Below are 21405 nucleotides of genomic sequence, written 5' to 3'. Positions count from 1 at the left end.
AAACATGCTTCAGATAAGATTTCCCCTTACTGAACACCACATGATATCATTTGTCCTCAACTACAACCAAATAAACTAGATTTTTCTTTATACCAGGAACATACATTATATTCTTTAGGTGAAGATGACAGCTTGACTCACTCTTAAAGGTGATAGTTCCAATCCCTTTAGTACTATATTTCCCATCATCTCCAAGCTCTATGGGTATTTGTAGGTCCTTCTCCTCTAGGATTCTGAAGAAATCCTTATTTCTTGTCATACAATATGAAACACCAAAGTCTAGGTACCACTCACTCTCTCTTACCATGCTTTCCATGCAAGAAACAGGGGTGAAATACAACTCAAATTTTCATGTGAGAGAATCTCCTATTGTTGTTTTTGTAGGTTCCTTACTGGATTTCTTGCGTTGACACTTGGGTGCATAGTGTCCATACTGATGGCAGTGAAAGAATTTAATTTTACTGAGGCATTTCTTCTTTCCATGGTTATGCCTTGATTATGTCTCCCCTTGGGCCTTCTTTACTTTGGAATTATTTCCTTTTCCATCTAGATCATGGTCTTCTTCCTCATTAGATTTAGATGAGACCCCATCTCTAGTCTTTCTTCTAATCTCTTCCTGCGCCAAGTCAAACCAAAGTCTCTCCCAATTTGGGAGCTTGTCTCTTCCATTAACTAAATCCTAATAGCTATGCCAGAACTTTGGAAGACCAAGGAGTTCTAAGATCACAATCTCAAATGGTGGCATAGCCTCTCCTACTCCTCCAAGTTAATCTCTTACGTGAGTGAATATGGATAGGTACTATATAATGGTTTAATTTTTTTTCATTTGAACGTTCCTAAGCTTATCTTTCAATGCCAATTTATTGGCATCACAACTTCTTTCGAATAGCTCTGTGAGGGTTTTCTACATTGCATAAGAAATTTAATTTCCATGTAAAATCGAAACCACATGGTATCTGACTCCCTCTAAGATAATCCTCCTGGATTTTGTTGTTTCTTTCTTCCACTGTGCAAGTTGTTTTGCATATGATGTTGTTGTTTTTGGAATATCAGTTTTTGTACTCTAGTACTCCATTGTCATCCGGAATAGCTTTTATAATGTCTTTCCAAGCTATAAAATTTGAAGTTCCCTCCATTTCATACTCAAGCCTCAATCCATAGAAAGACATTGTTTCAGGACTGAAGAAAATTCCTGCACCATAACTCTGTTATTCGAAATTTCTTTGATAGAAGATCAGGAACCTTGTTTCTATGTATTTTTCAATAGCTCTGATACCATGTAGAAATAGCACAAACTTTGCAGACACTAATGAATTCACACTGAAAACAAGAGACACAAATTTATTCTACTCAATCTACATAAAGGAAAACATATAATAATAACATTTGCAAGAATTCAATCACAATGAACATTATTTTTATTGGGGAAGCCAACCGGGATAAACCCCTCCTCTATTTGTATTATATCATATGAGAATATATACCTATTATAATGACTTCTTCAATCCTTTAAGATCAATTTGCACTGCAATATCGATCTCCTCCTAAGTCTGCTCTAGCCAATACTTAGCCAAAATAGGCATCCTGCTTCCTCCTATTTCCTTGCACAATTCCTTCTCCTAAAGAATAGGAAGAGCCCCTATTTTCTTGTGAAATCCCAAGAGAATTCCTCACTTGCTACATGAAAACATTGTACACTCAATAATATACAATAATGATTACAATGATGCCTTTTTCCTCCACTCAACTAGGAAATTCGAATTGCATGCATGACTAGGGCTATTTTTAGTAAATTGACTAGTTAATTGAGAGATCAGTGAGTTAACGACAATTACAACTACTCAACTAAAGTCATATTGACTCTATTCATAACTAGAACTTAGATAATTGAGTTTCACTAGCTATAAATCCACTAGATTGCTAGATCTTAGTAATAAACACATGCACAACTCTACTTCTTGCCCACAAACTTGAATTGATTTACTTGATTAAGTGACTTGGCCATGTCACTCCTGCTAACTACAACTCAATTCATCTTGCTGATGAAAAAAATGAATTTCTCCATTTGACTAAGGAACAAGTCAAATGAATCCATTTCTTGCTACAATTTAACAATATTGTAGTTGTCTTTCTTAGAGAAGCCACCAAAAAATTGTAGCTTCTCCCATGCATCCTTTCCAACAAAAATTACATTAGAAAATTGATCTAGATATTTTAAATTCAAGGATGCATACATGATTGCATATAAAAGAGCATATTAACCAAGTAACTTAACACATGAAAAATAAGCGGAAATCATAAAGCAACCATGAGATCAAAGGCACACAAATGATTTGATTACGACATTCACCAAATGTGGGCTTCGTCTTCGGGCTCTGCTCAAAGTGGGGAGGCCTTCTTTTATTAAGTGGCATCAAGCAACTTAATAAAAAATGACCCTTATACCTACAATTCAAATGATGGCCTGAAAATGGAGAACTCGGATGGAGAAATGAACTACACGGATGGATTCCTGGCATGAAAACGTGCAAAATCGACTATAAATTTGTCAAATTTCGAAACTAGAACCTCTCGCCCTCTAAGGGAATATTTTCAGCATCTCTAAGATACCTTCGCTCATGGTTCCATAGCCTCTGCGGCTCAGGGTTCCGCACTTGGACCTCCGCTGCTCTGCCTCCCGTTCGAATGGCATATGAGAGCTTAAATATTACATCGCAGCCAGAGCCACCAAGGAACGAGTTGTGACTCGTTTATGGAGGAGTCATTTAAGTCATCGGTGGTTCCAGTTTCGAATCCTCCCCCTCCCATATAAAGTCTGACAGCTCTTTTAAAAGAAACATCATTTTGGTTACATGTGATTCCGTCGGTGGTTATGGAACAATTTATATTCTTCAGCGGTTATGGCAACAAATTATGGTAATATATAATCTGTTGGTTCCACCGGGGTACCGGGGTTGGCCCACCCACCCAATATAATATAATATCACCATTGTGGGGTGGTGGGGGTGTTGACCCACCACCCCATATATATATATATATATATATATATATACAGATATATATATATATATATATATATATATAGATAGATATATATATATATATATATATATATATATATATATATATATATATATATATATATATATATATATATATATATATATATTAGACCACCATGGTTAATTTTCTTCCACCGAAAAATAAGGGATATTAGACAAATTAAAGAGGCGATAAATTCACCTGTTCTGACCGCTGGATTTCGTGCACCAAGATTTTTCCAATTTGTTGCATCGTTAACACTGCGACTTGGCCAAGTTTGACCAAAACTTTGACCGGCTATAACTTGAGAATACGAAATCGAATTTGAGTGTCATTCACAACGTTGGAATCAGAGTGATGAGAACTATGATATGGTTTTGGTTTCACTTCCATATGATTACTTTGATTTGTTTTTTTAGGCCACTTCTATTTATGGATCCTCCCGGATCATTCCTCCCCAATAATGAGCTTTTGGACCGCCAAAATATTTATCAGTCAATTGGAAAAGAAGCTAATTTCTCCCTCACATTCTCCTTTTCTATCCATTCATCCTTACTTGAATGAATTCCTTTGAAACCAATAATAATATACTCCACGTCTCCCCATTGTGAAGTCTTGGTCTTCCTGTCGAGAATGATTTCCTCTGGTAGCTTGTCCAAGTATTCTGGTGCAAAATTGTCCACTGTAGGAACCTTTCCAACCTCTTCAATGTCCATGATCAACGGAGGCTCATTAAGCTTCAAATTTTCAACGTTCACCACTGAGTAGATCCGCATGTATGCTAGAAAAATGAGACGAAAATAATTGTCTCCAATATTCTCTAATATGGTGAATGTGCCATATCGCATTGGTCACAACTCATTTCCTTCCCCTTTCATCTTTTCTTTGCTGATGTGGAGCCACACTTTGTCTCCAACCCATAATTGGTAATCGACTTGGTGCTTGTCATGTTAGGCTTTGTATTGAGCTTGACTCTTCTTCAACTGCTCTTGCACTGCCTTGTGAATCATCTGAATTCATTGAAGGAGCTTCCATGCTTTTTCTTGGTCATCTTTTCCATTGGAATCTTCATCTTTCCTAAAGACCATGTCTAAAAGATCCTTTGGTAAATAACCAAAGCATGTCTTGAATAGTGAGCTCTGCATGGATGAATGCACTACTTGGTTGTATGCATGTTGTACATAAGGAAGTTGCTCGTCCCACAACTTGGGATGCTTGCCACAATAGCCTTGGAGTAAGTGTATAACTGTGTGGTTGACAACCTCTGTTTGTTCGTCGGTTTGCGGATGAAATTTTGTGCTCCTCTTCAACTTGGTGTCCATCATTCTCCAAAATCTCGTCCAAAACTCTCCAAGAAAAAGAGAGTCTGGATCAGACATAACAGATGTGGGCAACCTAAAGTGGACCCATACAAATTGGAAGAAGAGATGATCAGTCTACTCTGTAGTGACTTGCTTTTTACAAGGCATTAATACACACATTTTTCTAAATTGATCTACAATGACATACAAATAGCCATGACCTCTCTTAGGCAAAGGAAAACCACCTACAAAATCCATTGACACACTTTCCCATGGATGACTCAGAATAGGGAGTGGTGTGTAGAGCCCTGGTTTTGTAATAGTGGGCTTGCTAACTGAACACAACACACATCCCTTTACATATCGAGTCACAAATTGTTTCAAGTATGACCAATAACACAACCTCTGTAAGTGGCATAAAGTTTTCCCTACTCAAAAATGACCCGACACAAGGCATGTATGTGCCTCTCTAATTACATGTGTTCCTTCATTGGTGGGGATACAAAGTTTACCAAGGTGATACAACAACTTTCCATGCAAATGATAATTATGCACCTACGATCCATGAGTCGACTTTGCATAAATATCCTTAAAATCATCATCATCAACCTATTGTTCAACGTAACTTTCAAAATATAAAGAGGCTTTTTGAAAAACTATAGATGAAGAAATAGGAGGGCGAGAAATCATATCTGCCACTTTGTTGTTGGTGCCCTTCTTGTATTTTATCACAAAGTGAAATTGCTAAAGGAATCCCATCCATATTAAATGACGTGCATGTTGAAGCTTGGTATGCCACCAAAGGTACTGCAAGGGTTGGTGATCTGTGTGAATGATGGTCTCCTTGTCAATCAAATAGTGCTTCCACTTCTTCATGCTTTGAACCAAGGCATAAAACACCATGTTGTATGTGGGATAGTTCACAACATCCTATGAGAATGTCTCTAAATGGTATCATACAGGTTTCCATTGTTGCATCAAAACTGCTCCCATGGCGTATTTGTTGGCATCGATCTCGATATTGAAAGGTTGTTGGAGGTCAGGTAAGGCCAAAGTTGGTGCAGTGCTGATCTTCTCTTTCAATGCATCAAATGATTTCTACTGCTTTCCTTCCCACTGAAAGGTTTGCTTCACACTCGTCAAAGCATGCAAGGGGGATGCAATGGATGAGAATTTGGAAATGAACCTTCTCTAGTATTGTACTGCACCCAAAAGGCTATGAACCTTTGTAACATTGGTGGGTTTAGGCCACTTTACAATCACATCAATTTTAGAAGGATATATTTTTAATTGTCCACCTCCAACAATGTGACCTAAGTAAACCAAAGAGGTCTTCCCAAACTCACATTTAGACATTTTGACATACAATTTTTCTTTTTGCAAAACATCAAGCACTTTTTTAACATGACACACATGATCATCCCATGTCCTACTGTAAACAAGAATGTCATCAAGATACACAAGTACAAAATCATCAAGAAAATGCCTGAAAATATCATTCATCACCCTCATGAATGTGGCCAAAGCATTGCACAATCTGAATGGCATCACCATCCATTCAAACAACCCTTGTTTCATCTTGAATGCAATCTTCCATACATCCTGTTATGCAATCCTGACCTGATGATAACCACCGTGCAAGTCCAGTTTCGTGAAATAGACAACATTTTTCATTTGATCTAACAAATCATCAATGTGAGGGAGAGGGTACCGATAATTCACCGTTATTTGGTTGAGTTCCTAGTATTCTACGCACACCCTCCATGTTCCATCCTTTTTCTACACCAACACGATAGGTGAACCGCATGGAGAATAACTTGGTCTTATGACCCCTTGGTTCAACAATTCATGTACCTACTTCTTTATCTCCTCCATCTTGATAGCTGACAACTTGTACATACCAATGTTCAATAAAGGAGCCTCCTGGTACAAGTGAATCTCATGTTTGATCTCATGCTTTGGAGGCAACCCACTTGGTTCCTGAAAAATCCCATCATAGTTAGAAACAGTTTATACAATTCCTTTTTATGAGTGGGGTCACAACCTCGGAAAGCTTTAGATGTTTTGGCAGCTTTTTTTCTCACAACCATGAGCATGAACCCTTTGCTAGAATTAATCAATCTCTTCATTTGAACTGCGCTTACAAGACTCACACTGATTTTGGTGTGATGAGCTCTAACAATGTATTCCACCTCATATTTCGTGAGATGATATTTGTTTCATGGCAAAATAAAATTTCTTTCCTGTCATACGGACTCCCCAATACAATACCACATATATCCAAGGGTACAACATCAATATCAACCGCATCAACTAGTTTGGATGCAATCAAAAATGTAGCTCTACAATGCTTGGTTACATGTAATTTTTCTTTATCACACACCCCACCAAGCGGGTATGGTTTCAAATGAGGCTTGGTCTCTAATCCTAACTTTTTAACCAAGGATTATGAAATCAAATTTTCTTGTGAGCCCGAATCAAACAAGGTTTCCACTTTAGTATGTTTCATTATGACTCTAATGTGGAACAATTCAATTCTCTTTTGTTCATTAACAAGATTCTCATTTGCAGAACTTGTACTTGCATGTGATTCAAAATTTTCATTAGAATGAAGAGAAAGAGTACCTTGTCTTCCCACTCCTATGGCCAATGTCTCATCACCAGAATCAGACCTAAGGTCCTGCTACGCAATTGCCATAATCTTTTGCTTTCCATTTCCACAAAATCTCATTGGTTTCAACTCCGGATGAAATTTCCAACATTGTTCATCATCATGGTCTTCCTTATTACAATGTGTTAAAGATGGATTTGCTCCTTCCTCATTCTTGGTTGTAGCTTCCTTCTTATCCTTTCCCTTGCCTTTTCCTTTGAACTTTCCATTATGAGGTTTGAAATATGATTTCTTTGGCTTCTCTTCTTTATCATTCTTGCCCCTACTTTCACACTGAATGGCCTTCACAATGGCCACATTAATAGTAGTAGGCTCCAATAATAACAAAGAATGTCTTATGTAACTATGTAATGCACCAATATACTTTGTTACAGTTTCAGGAAAATCAATTGAAATGCCCAAATTCAATGCTTGTTTTTTGAAATCTTCTGTGAATCTTTGTACATTTTGACCCTTTTATTGCCTTAAATATTTCCATTACAATAAATCCTTTTGTCAATAACCCAAAGGATAAAACTGATATTTTAATGCAGAAACAAAATTAGACCAAAAATAAATGAGATTACCTAAGTTTTTGCTGCCTTTGTGCAACTCTCTCTCCCACTAGATGAGAGTGGTACCACTCAGCTGAAGATATGTTAATTGGATCTTTGCCTCATCTTCCTCAATCTTATGAATCTGGAAATGAACCTCAATATGTCTAATCCAATTTTTTAGTTTCTTTACATTACATTCTCCATTATATGTGGGAAAATCAAACTTTACATATAGCTTAAAAAATGGCTTCTTAGATGTATTCTTATGATACCTGTTACAGTGACGAGAAGAAGTAAAAGAACAACTATCACTAGAGGATGGAGAGGGTGGTTCAGGATGATCTCCTCTTCCACCTTCATGATTTACAGATGCATGGTCATCGGGCTCTTCCTTCTAAGGCTTGATTGTCTTATCATACTCTACAAACAACTTATCAACTTTCTCTGTCATGGTGAATAATATATTGCAATGATTTCACTCTTCCTCCATTTGATCTTCCTCATCCACCATGTTCTGTCTTCATGGTGCACGACCCTCTTCGGGATCAAAGGATTTAAGTTTTCCTTCTTTTATTTGGAGCCTGTTCCTAGCTAGCATTCACTCATGCAACTCGCATTAAGAAAAACTGCTCTGATACCAAACTTGATCCAGAAATTTTAACTTCAAGGATGCATACATAGTTGCATATAAAAGAGCATATTAACTACGTAACTTAACACATGAAAAAGAAGCGGAAATCATAAAGCAACCTTGAGATCAAAGGCACACAAATGATTTGATTATGGATTTCACCCAATGTGGGTTACATCTTCGGGCCCTAGTCAAAGTGGGGAGGCCTTATTTTATTAAGTGACATCAAATAAATCAGTTACAAGCAACTTTACAAAAATGACCCTTATACCTCCAATTTAGATGATGGTCTGAAAATAGAGAGCTCAACTGGAGAAACGAACTACACGAATGGATTCCTGGTGTGAAAACGTGCAAAATCGACTATAAACTTATCAAATTTTGACATTGGCACCTCTGGCCCTCTAAGGGAATATTTTTAGCATCTCCAAGATACCCTCGCTCATGGTTCCACAACCTCTGCTGCTCCTCGGTCGCTCTACCTCCCGTTCGAATGGTGTATGAGAGCTTAGCAAGGAACGAGTTGTGGCTCGTTGGTGGCAAAGTCATTTAGGTTGGTGGTGGTTCTGGTTTCGTATCCCCCACCTCCAATATAAAGTTTGATGGTTTGTTTAAAAGAGGCAATGTTTTTGTTACATGTTATTTCGTTGAGGGTTATGGAAAACGGTTTATATTTGCTAGCAGTTATGGCAACAACTTATGGTAATATATAATGTGTTGGTTCCACCGAGGTTGGGCAAGTCCACCGGGGATGGCCCATGCACCCAATATAATATAATATCATCATTGAGGGGTGGCGGGGGTGGCGACCCACCACCCCATATATTTTATTTTATTTTTTAGTTTTAGACCACCATGGTTAATTTTCTTCCACCGGAAAATAAGGGATATTAGAGAAATTAAAGAGGCAACAAATTCGCTTGTTCTAACCTCCACATTCCATGCACCAAGATTTTTCTAATTTGTTGCCTCGTTAATATTGCCACTTGAACAAGTTTGACAAGAACTTTGACCAGTTATAACTTGAGCATACAAACTTAGATTTGAGTGTCATTCACGCCATTGGAATGAGGGCGATGAGCACCACGATCTGGTTTTAGTTTCACTTCCATCTAATGACTTTAATTTTGGAGCTATTTTAAAGGCCACTTCTATTTTTAGATCCTCTTGAATCAAAAACCCAAAAAAACTTAGCATGTTGCTTTGCATAATCGCAAACAAATTTTTTGAAAAGTATAATAGTACACATTGGTCAAGACTACGATAGAAATCAAACAAGATGTATCAAATTAATTTTATTAAACATATCTACTAATTTTTACATTTAATCTTCATAATTAGTTCTAACAACACTAGATTTACATATAAAAGAATTGCCCCCATACCAAGGGGATTGATTGTTTAAACCAACATTAAATTTATGGGCATCAAAATAAATGAGAATTCCAATCCTAGTTAAGGAACTAATTATATAAATGCACAAAATTCTTGTTGCATTACAAAAATTGAATTGTAGTGAAGCTAATGACACCATAGCTTAACCATACCTATGATCATTTTGAAATTTACACCAATATTAATATGTACTCTAATTTCTTCAACACTATAAGGATGTGGGGATCAAAAAGAGGCATTAGGATAATGAAATGCCAAGTCCCCTCATACTCTTCTTCCCACCCTTTGGAATTTCCTATAAAAGTTTGGAGATAGCTACAAAGATATTCCTAATCAACAAGAAGAACTTACTATGAAGATCTAGCCCATGGATAAAACAAATTAAGTAATATTATTAACTTGATATACAACTGCAAGAGATTGAAGTCTTTGTTTAATAAACTTGCCAATAAATGTATGAACTCGCCACTTAAATTATGGCTTGTTATGTATGAGGTTAAGAATATAGAAGAAGAAATTTTACCTTCTTAGTTCAATAAGATGTAAGAATAAGTTTTGAATCACATTCTAAAAAATATGTCCCATTACCAAGTTTGACAAATAAGGTCAAAAATCTAAACAAAAATTCTTTCTACAGACTACCTTTAATAGCTCGATGCATTTTCCCTTCACTATCAATATAAGTGAAAGATTACCTCTTGTTCGTCATATTAAAATGAAGAAAATGAACCTATTGAATATCTTCCCACACATTTACATCCATGGATATTTAAAAATATAACAAAAGATATATATAGATAAACTAAGCACAAGTTTGCAGATCAACATAAATCTAATAGGATGCCATAAAAAGAATACTTGTTTTATTAGGATAACAAGCATCCCAACAATTGCTACATTAACGGTGTCTTGATTCTCTACTCCATATTCTCTTTCCACCACTAGGACAACTACATCCTTGTTAAATTCATTGGTAAAAGCCTATCAATGACAACAATAAGTAAATTGACACTTGTTTGAAGACAACATGCAATAGGCTATGAAAAGTACCATTAGTTGGAAACATGCCCTGTTAATGTTTCTATTAACAAGAAACATGTGAAGATTAGTTTAGGAATTATGGGAGGGTTTAAATACCTCCTAGAAATACATTGATTAGAGCTACCAAAACCCTCAAGCTACATAATCCCCCACTTAGGAAATCAATTTGGGATTGTGCAACTAAGAGATCTTTAATATATTCCAATGCTACACTTATCACGCATTTATACAAGTGGTAGTCTATATGTTTAGTACATTGATATCTGAATTTCACTGATATGTAATGCCAATCATTGCAAAATTGGCACTTTTGCACTATTGTTTCAATGTAAAATATGTTGAATAGTCCCAACTGAATGTTGAAATATTGTAGTTTCAATATTTTAGAATTGATCGGTTCCTTCTGCTAAGAAGAATTTGGAAAGATTTCAAAAGGTTGAACATTCTCTTATTTGACAATCCAATGGCTTTAAGGGAAGGTTTGATATGTCATGTTGATGATGATGATGATGGTGGTGGTGGTTAATGTCCACTGAGACCAAAATTGGTCTATCGGACCTATAATTTTCTTAGTTTCTAATTGTCTGGATCCTTGTCTTTCTTGGCGAGATTGGTTTTGTAGCTTTCATTTTCTTCTATATGGTCTTCCAACTTTCTTTATCTTGCATCTCCTTCATCTCTTCTGGTTCATGGGACATTGGTGTCTTAGCTTCGCGATCTATTGTATTCGTCCTTTTGAAGATAGTCGGAGAAGAAGTTTGGTCTAGGAGATCTACTTTGCTGTTAAATGAAGATTTATTTTGTGCGGTATTCGAATCTTCATCACTGTTGATGCTTGAGGGGTTTTTGAGTTCACTCTTTTGTTGTTAGGTGGGGCTTTCCCCCTGCTTGTCTTGAGAATTGTTTCTTTCTTACCCAATTTATTGTGATTCAAAGTTTTCTCGAGAGTATTCTTCTTTGATGATAGTGTAGTGTTCTTTTTGTGCTCCTTCCCACCATGTAGATCTGTGGTGATTTTTTCTAGTAGAATTTTTTTGGGAGGCTTTTGGGCAATTTTTGGCTGGGTGGCTTGTCTCAAAGAAGGATCGACATCTAAAGAGGAAACTTTCATAATCGAGTTTCTAGTTCCACACATAGTCTTTACTTGTTAGATGTATTTTAGTTGGGAATATGGCGCTGAAGTCCATTTCCACACAGATGGGTGGATAGGTGGTTCTAGCATATTCCTCTATTTCTGGGCACTTGCAGTAAAATTTCCCAATTGCATTTCCAATGGCTTTTAGCGAAGAGAAATTCCAAAGATGCAAGGGTAGGTTTGGCAATCTCACCCAAACTAGTGCTGAGGTTATGACTGTTATTGAGGGATCGAATGATGGGTTCCATGGCCTCATGAATAGGCCTGATTTTTCCCAAAACCAAGGGCCGGAATCTAGAATACATTGTCTGCTTTCAGGGTTTTCAAAATCTACTATAAAGAAACCCCTAGCACAGGGGTAGATATTAATTGCATAAGGAATTAGAGGCTTCCATACCTCCGAGATCCAACTGTGGAGAGCTGTCAGCTGCAGCGAAAACCCATTGAATCGGAAGATTATGGCACTTTCAGAGAACTTCAAAGTCTCATCGAGTGAAGCCTAGACCACCTGGACAGTGGGAGTTGAGGCTTCACTGACAATATGGGCAGGAGTGTGCCCCCCAAAGGTAGACGGCAGCTATTTTCGCGATGCTCGGAGCCATCTGGAGAATGCTCTCATGCTGAGTATAAAAGATTGCCGAAGAGAAGTGAAAAGCCACAAATCTATAAAGAAGAGTCGTAGATCTATAAACCGCAAAAGGCCCAATCAATGAGAAGAGAAGTGAAGAGCCACAGATCTATATCACGACTTGGTTACGAGCCGTAGATCTACGGCAGCCACAAAAAATTGAAGAAGAGCCACAGATCTAGAATTCTTTCACAAGAGCAGCAGGGAATTCTGAATTATACAACTGATACACCTTGAATGTTTGTGGAACTGGCACAACAGACTCGAACCACCAGAGAGATCAGATACAGATCAGATGCAAAACACTGCAGATGTATATTATTTCCACCACTGAGATCGCAGAGCTATTTTATTTCCACCGCAGAGATATCAGATTTAAGTTGTTGGACTCCGCAAAGATATAATGCTAGAGGCCGCAAAGATAAAAAAGCTTCGCCAGCAAATTCGAAACACTATGATAAAAATTGCAATCCTAACGTACAATTATGTAAAATTAAAACATTGAAATAATGTTCTTCAGATTTGGTCGATCAACGGCAGAGATAAAAAAAAAAAAACACATATTCTATTGCAGATTGGCCAAGCAAATCGCAGGAGGCCACACAACTTTAAAAGAACTTGTACCGCAGCTACGAACCACTACAGAGAATTCGGTCGATCAAATTGCAGATATAAAAGAAAAATTCTACAGCAGATACGAACCACAGCGGATGCAAACCATTCTACTGCAGGTCTGGAACCACAGCAGATCTGAAACCATAGAAAAATTCTACCGCAGATACAAACCACAGAAAAATTCTACCGCAGATCTGGAACCACAGCAGATCTGGAACCATTTTCAACTTTCACGAGAAGGGAGCATGCGTCTTCTATCACTCATGTTCCAATATGCCTTTCCAAAAGGTTTTCTATTGACGACACTTATGTAATGATGGGAACGAAATAGAGAAAGAATTTGTATAATCTTTCACAGGAGTAGTAGGGGAAACTTATTTGTGATTTTTTTAGGTGGTGATGTTTTCCCACCTTTGTTAATCCTATTAATGATCTGCTAAGACTCATTATGTTTTTACTTTCAAGGGACCAATGCTTTATCATATATCTACTTGAATTGAAAAAAACAATAACAAGGCTCTTAATATAAATGGGAAAAGGTAATTTTAATGTAAAAATACATAAAGTTCTTAAACATATAAAATTAACAAAGCATTAAAGAAGTGAATTCACTAATAACTAGTCCTTACAAATTGATTACCATAGTATTGCTTTTTAGGACCGGAATATTATAGTGCGGTCATTTCTATCAGTACCACCATGACCATTATTATCTGGAATCTACATTTCTTGGGAACAATATGGATTTATTATTGACATATGCATCACAACGTCAAATGGCATGGACCCACACATTTTGCAATGCTCTTGACAAAGAAATACCAAAACATGCAACAATGCACTACACAAGGATCATAAGGGGAGTTCTACACAAAGTGCACAAAGATATAAAAACATTTAGTAATAGCATTAAAATTTTATGCATAGCATCTCACATGAAAGAATAATATAGTGGTAGTAAATATAACCAATGAGAACATCCCTTGCAAGGAAGAAGCAAGAAATGAAAGCTCTTTCATTTTCATAGAATGCATAGTTATCAAGTACAAGATAGTAAATCATTTCCATCCATTTTGAACGATTAAATTTCTTTTTATTCCAATTTTCAGTTACAAGACATCTACGGTGACTAGAATAAAAAATGGAAATAAGGAAACTTGGGAGAGGCATTACTATCGTTTTGGCAATGTTAATTATATTATTCAAGATGCTTATAGCAAATAATAAAAAATTATAGTGACAATATGATTGTATATTTTTTATCCTAAGCTGAAATTTCCTATATAACTCTTGTCCCAAGAGACTTATGTTAATGACACACATCCACCTTGCAAAACAATAAACTTTCTCCAATCAAGAAAGCTACACGAGGATTTACACTATGGAATCATGTAGTTGCTACTGTTAAATCCATGCCACCTTAAATGAAGATTACATGGAAAGTGCAAGGTGTTTCATTCCTTATGTTTTCTACATTCTTCCCAAAGAAAATGGATGGACAGAACAAGCCACAGCAACCTAAAACAAAAACCACAACATTTCATTTAGTTTATTAAATGGGAGATATTTCAATGAAAATTTATCAACATTATATGATAAAAAAAAGATATATTTCTAGAACAAGCCCTATGTCTAGAAACTAGGCATAAAGATTGGACTTACTTTAAACACATCTTGAAGGTGTGCTTTATCAGTCACGGGAAAACATGAAGATAAGACCAAAAGGTTAGAAGAAACATTTCCAACATGGAATGCAAGAGTTCTTTCAATGTAGAAATAATATTAGGATGATAATTTCATGAGTTTCAAAAATGGAGAAAATATTGTTGGTAAAAAAATTAAAATGAGAGCGTTGTTTTCTTTCATTTCTCATGAGAAATATCCTAGTGATTGGTAAAGTTCACTAAAGATGTGGAAGGGCTAGGAATTGATTTCATAAAAAAAATATTGGTATAGTGTCAGTGAACGATGAAGGTGAATTTGTTTCTTCAAGAGAGAATAATTACAAGGTATAAATATCTCAAAGAAACAATTGAATGAAATATCAACATTCTTGAGATTTAACACACTTATTCTACATTCTACACAACTATTCTAAAAGTCGACAAATTCAATAATGGGGAATAACTTTAACAATGACACACTTTGGCAAGAGAATTCATCAAGAAGCACCTTTGCTTTGTCTTATTCAAGCTTATATCATATCTAATTCAATTTTCAATTTAAATTAAGCGAGCAAGAAAAAAAAAATCATATGGAATTTGTTTCATTATGAAAACTTTCCCCAAACATCCCCAAGCACTCTACAAAGCCTATATATCTTACTATAAAGACATACAATAAAGAAAATAAAAATTAACAACTATTCATACATATTATAAATAATTGTAAGGACATGAAATTTAAATATTTTCACATCCTTCAAATATCAAAATGTCCTCAGTTTTGGGCGTTTTGTATTCTCATTTTTGGGAGCAATAAAAAGAGACAGGAAATCAATAAAAGGAAATATTTTAGTGACCTACACTCAATCAAAATTATAAGAGAAGTGTGTTTGGGATTTCGTCTTTGGATTAATCACATTAGGTAAGGATTTTGGTTTTGGTTTTGGGCTTACTAATTTCCTTGTATTAGTGGAGTTTAAGATTCTTACAATAGTTAGAGTGAATAGAAAGATTTGGCTTTACGATGTACTATATATATACATAACCTTCATAGTGTCCAATATTTCAAAATGAAAATTATAATATGTAATTAATGTTTGGATAAATGTGAAGCTAACTTATTTAGAAGACAAGCCTATCTCCCCTCTTGTTTTCAAACCTATGAATATAAAATAGTAAACCTTGGCATGAGCCAACCATGTTACTATAAAAATGTCATATGTCCTTCATAAACTTCCACGTGAAATTGGAATGTAAAAATGTGATGCAAAAACTCATTTATAACAAAACTGTTTGTAGCATGAATCCAATGCCATGAGATAACAACTTTGTGAAAACTTCCCATCAACAACCTGATTCACCAACCTTTCATTTTAGAAGAAAATACTATCGAATCTTGTGTATCTAATATATTATGTTTTCCATTAGCTATTTTCTAAAAACAAGCAACCAATGGATAACAAGGGCACACATAAAGATCAAAATAACTACTCTAGACATTTTTTGCAAGTTAACAATGGAATAGTATTCACATCTACTAGGGTACATAAATGTTTAATTGCAAATATCATCCAAAAATCAAATAACCCCATTCAATTATCTTGCTTGTTCATTGCAAATTGGGAAGTTTAATTGCAAATATCATCCAAAAATCAAATAACCCCATTCAATTATCTTGCTTGTTCATTGCAAATTGGGATTTGTGTTTTTAAATGTGAACATGTAATCCAATCCTAAAATGAAATTTGTATTCTCAAAAGCCCATTTTTATTGTAGTTTGTAACTCTCATATATTTTTTATTTTTATTTTTTTTTAATAAATGAAATTTTGCAAATACGCAAGAGGTATATGATTTTAACATCTAATCAATGTAACTGCACATCGCATCGCATCAGATTCATCGTATCTATCTTAACCTAATTTCCTCATTATAACTTTCTTCTTTATTTAAGAATTTGAGGATGTTTAGCCTTTAGGTATCATTCATTAGAGACAACAAAAAACATAATTGTTTATTATCTCTAGGGTTCCAATTGAATAAGAACTAAAACATAAAATGGACAAGGATTTCTCTAACTTGAAATATGTTTACCTTAGTGAAACTAGTTGAGTTGTAGAATTTCAACAATGAGATAAAAGACCAAAAAATGAATGGAAGTAAGATTGTTGTTTAGCTTTAAAATTCAAGAAAGTTGGTGTGTGCTACTTTTACTAGATCAATGTTGCAACAAATAAAAACATACCAAAGAATTAAAAAGAAGAAGAAAAATATCCAATACTAAACTAAAATAGGAACTTGTATTGAAAGCTTATATTTTTGTATTCCACATGGTGACTCAAAATAGCAAAAAATAAAATAGAAAAAATACCTGAAAGGAGTGATAAATTAAACAATATTAAAAGCACATCGACAAAACTAAACCAAACATTCACCAACCAGATTAGGCTTATAAAAGTCATAAACATGTTCCATATGTGTTCCCCTATCTCTGTACTCAATTACAATTGGGGCATTAGGCCCTATCAACATTGCAATAACAAATGTTACTCCATTAGGTCGTGCTATCCCTTCAAAATATACCTTAAGAAAATATAATGCCAATATTCTAATATAATATGAAAAGTTCTAGTACAATCCTAAAGAACAACTAAAGCATAACATGATTATAAAAAAATCACATTCAATGTAGATATGAGTAAATTTCTATTAAAACTTAAAACCGAAGCATTAAGATAAATATTAGTAAGATAAAATCATAATGCATATAAAACATACTTCTTGTTACATCAAATTTAGAATGTATTTCTCAATATAAAATTAGGATGCATTCATTGCATAAGTTATGGGTTTTCTCTAGAGGATTGATTAAGAAAAATGCAATCACTCATACCAAGTTAGACTAGCTATATTGTTGAAAGGTCAATTCTATAGGTTAGTCTCATAGTCTAGTGAACTGAGATCCAATATTCTAATAAATAATAATTAGTTGAGTATTAAAATGTAAATAAATGTTTAAACAATCATATTTATATGCACATAATCACATTAGAACCTCATATATAATCTATTTGAGACATAAGGTCCACCTACAAATTTTTTAGAATATAAAATTAAATAATTTGAATATGCTTATGGGCTATGATTTGATGCACACGAACTTGAACATAAACCAGAATGAAAGAAAAAATGATGGCATAAAACCATTAGATATTCCTAATGAACCTTCAATACTCAGATGGTGATAAAATTGTTTCATATAGGCTTTTGTAAATATAGCATTGGACAAAGAACACTAACCTCTTCCAGAAAATCCATAGCTAACAAAAAAACAACAGAAGGAATGATGACGGGGAAATATTTTTTTAAATATTTTTAAATATATTAATCCTAAGATGGAATGTAAATGGTTGAGATGACCCATGGTTTCCATTATTCCAAATTTTATTGTAATAGTATGTGATTCTCCAGAATAATGGAAAATTTTATGAAGTAAAAGTAGCATCTCCATTCAAAATATTTAAGCTAGATCCAATAAGAAGATTGCTCTGGAGAACCTAAAAGAATGTTGGAACAATTTGTCCAAAATAATAATTTTTTATCATTTTATAAGAAAGATTGTAAGCAACCAACAATGTTTAATTAGGTGAAACTATAAATTATATTGATAACAAATGTATCGATAAGCAGGGTATTCTATATACTAGGATAAACACCTTAAGTAACAACTTAGACAACTAGATCAAAGATAACAATGTGAGTATTTTTACATGGTTAAAATCCCCTGAGAGGGAAATAGTCCACAACCCTAGCCAATGTGGCCACTTGAGGTAATTTAATTAATGCAAAAAAAAATATTTTACATAAGATAGTTCTCACAATCAATTATCAACCATGACCCTCAATGTCCTTTAAATAAAGATCGTGGATCAATCAGGTGTTAAGACACTATTATTGAGGAGAATATCACTCTATGTCTATAACATATTGTGACCATCATATTACAATGCAACGAACGCAAAATAAATAAACACACTTTTATCTAATAGACACACTAGACCAAGTTGAACTTAACTTAACTAACTCTTAACTGTACAAATATCCTAGCATTCCCCTTAAGAACAAATTGGGATAGGATTGAAGGATTTATAAAGGTGACAAAATAAGAGAAGGAAGGAGAAATTAGAGCCTACCACCCCACCCCCCCTCTCCCCCGCACCACCACCCCCGTTAATGACAACTTATTGAACTCCTAACATTTATCAAAATTTAGAGAAGTTCACTTTTGTGCAACAATTTGTGAAGATGTCTACAACTTCATCATCTGTAAGGAAAAGTGCACTTCAATAAATTGATCATGAATGAGTTTTTTTATGAAGTTCATTTTTAGCTCAATTTGTTTTTTGTGTTGATGATGAACTAGATCTTTAGCGAGCTTTATGGCAGTTTGATTGTCACACCAGAGAGTGGTTGGATGATGTTGTTGGAATCCAAAATCTAAAGGATATTCCAAAGCCACAAGACTTCTTGTCTTGCATTAAGCATTGCTTAGTACTCTACTTCTGTTGAAGAAATAGCAACAACCTATTTCATTTTACAAGGCCAAGCGATAATTCCAAAACTAAGACTACGAACATGACATGCAGTAGAATTTCGATCATTAGGGTTTCCAAACCAATCTAAATCAATGAAACCAACAAACAGAGTCTCCCCTGAACAATAATGTATCCCAAAATAAACTATAACCTGAATATATCAAAGTATTTTATTTATTTATTTCCAATATTTCATGTGATGTTTGCACATACTCGGAAACAAGACCAACAACAAAGGGAATATTAGGATGGGTATTAGTCAAATATAATAGGCAACCAACTAAATGACAATACAAAGTAGCATCAACTTTGAGTGTAGTGAAGGTGGTAATAAGTTTGAATTCAGAATGAAAGGGACAATGATTTGGTTTACAGTATTCCATGTGAAAATGGTGTAGAAGGTAACATATACACTTACATTGGGAAACAAAAATTCCTCCCTTGGTTTGTAATACTTGGAGGCTAAGGAAAGAATCAAACTAGTTGAAGTGTGTCATTTCAAAATTATTCTTAAGGCTTGAATTCACTTGGATTAAAAGTTTAGCATCACTACCAATGAGGATAATGTCATCAACATAAAAAAAAAAAATAAAAAAATTATGAGATGGCTTCATACTTTCTTAGCGTAGACATTGGGGTCAAAATGACAGCTAGAGAAGCGAGTGTTAAGAAAAATGTTATCCATTTTTTCATACCAAACACGAGAAGCTTGTTTAAGACCATAGAGAGATTTCTTAAGGAAAAAAATAAGATTGGAGTCACTTTGAAGATGCCCACAACATTGTTCCATGTATATTTCTTCTTGTAGATCCTCATGCAAGGGGGTGAATTTAACGCCCATCTGATGAACCTCCCATTTATGTGAGACAACAAAGGATAAAACAAGGTGAATGGAATTCACTTTGGTGACAGTGGAAATGGTTTCATTGTAATAAATTCCTTCACCTTGAGAGAATCTTTTAGCAGCTAATCGGGTCTTGTGTATTTCAACACTTTAATATGATGCACACTTAATTATATATACCCATTTATATCAGAAATGTTTTCTTCTTTTTGGAAGAGGTACAAGTTCCCAAGTATCATTCGCTATTAAGGAATGATATTCTTCATTGGTTATTGTTTCCCAATCTAGATGTCCTGGAGCTTTTGGAAATGTTTCAATATCAAGAGTGTTTGAAACTTGAGCCAAAAGAGAGGATGATGATCAAAACCATGAATGAATGTGAAATTGATTTGTAGGACCATCAAAAGGGTCACCAGTTGCTTCATGTGTTGAACAAACCATTTAGGAAGTTGTGGTGTTAGTGTATGTTCATGTTGAATGGACTCATCTGAATGTGAGTAGACAGATGTAGATTTTCATCCTCAGTGTCATCATTTGAATAAGAAACTAAAATAGGAAGATAAGGTGGCACAAATTTCAAATATGGATCGTAGGCCAAAGAGAGAACAACCATGAAATCAGGCTCGGAGGCCAAGAGACTTTCATCAAATTTAACATATCTTCTAATGATTATTTCATTGGAGTGAGCCTGAAGAATTATATAACCTTTTTCATCTTCAAAATATCCAACAAAAATACAATTCTTACTTTGGGCTATAAAGCTTTCCCTTTTTCGTCAAGAATGTGAGTTGTTACCACACTACCAAAGATACATAAGTGACTTACATCTGACTTAATGTTATTCCATGCTTCTTCCAATGTTATATTACATAAAGCCTTTGTGGGATTGCAATTTACTATATAATTTTCATAGTTTATTTCTTCCACACTCCAATAATGAAGACTTGATCCCTTATACTGAATCACACAAATAGCCATTTCCTTTAATGTACAATTCTTTCTTTCAACAACACCATTTTTGTGGTGGATAAGGAATAGTAAGTTTCATTTGGATTCCCTGTGCAGTGCAGTAAGGTGTGAATTTATTGTTTACATATTCACCTCCATTATCTATTCTTAGACTTTGTTGAATAGTAAGTTTCATTTGAATTCCCTATGTAGTGTAGTAAGGTGTGAATTTATTGTTTACATATTCACCTCCATTATCTGTTCTTAAACTTTGTAATTGATATCTACATTGCTTTTCTAAAAGGGCCTTATATGCTAAGAACAAGTCAAAATGTTTTCTCTCAAGTTCTAAGAAATAAA

General features: G+C 34.7%; 1 protein-coding gene across 1 annotated transcript in view; it reads right to left on the bottom strand.

Moving 5' to 3' along the window:
• Window positions 1-6197: 6197 nt before the first annotated feature.
• The window catches only part of LOC149233189 (peroxidase 1-like), a 97721-nt gene continuing 82513 nt past the window's right edge, over window positions 6198-21405 (bottom strand). The window contains exon 3 of the mRNA XM_089382119.1: window positions 6198-6323. Coding sequence (XP_089238245.1) covers window positions 6198-6323 — 126 coding nt within the window. The remainder of the gene's footprint in view (window positions 6324-21405) is intronic.

Source organism: Pinus tabuliformis, chromosome J (genome assembly GCF_031772625.1).
Source record: "Pinus tabuliformis cultivar Carrire ecotype Pingquan chromosome J, CPIR1, whole genome shotgun sequence".
In the NCBI taxonomy this organism is placed as follows: Eukaryota; Viridiplantae; Streptophyta; class Pinopsida; order Pinales; family Pinaceae; genus Pinus; species Pinus tabuliformis.
This window is presented reverse-complemented; position numbering and strand designations above follow the sequence as displayed.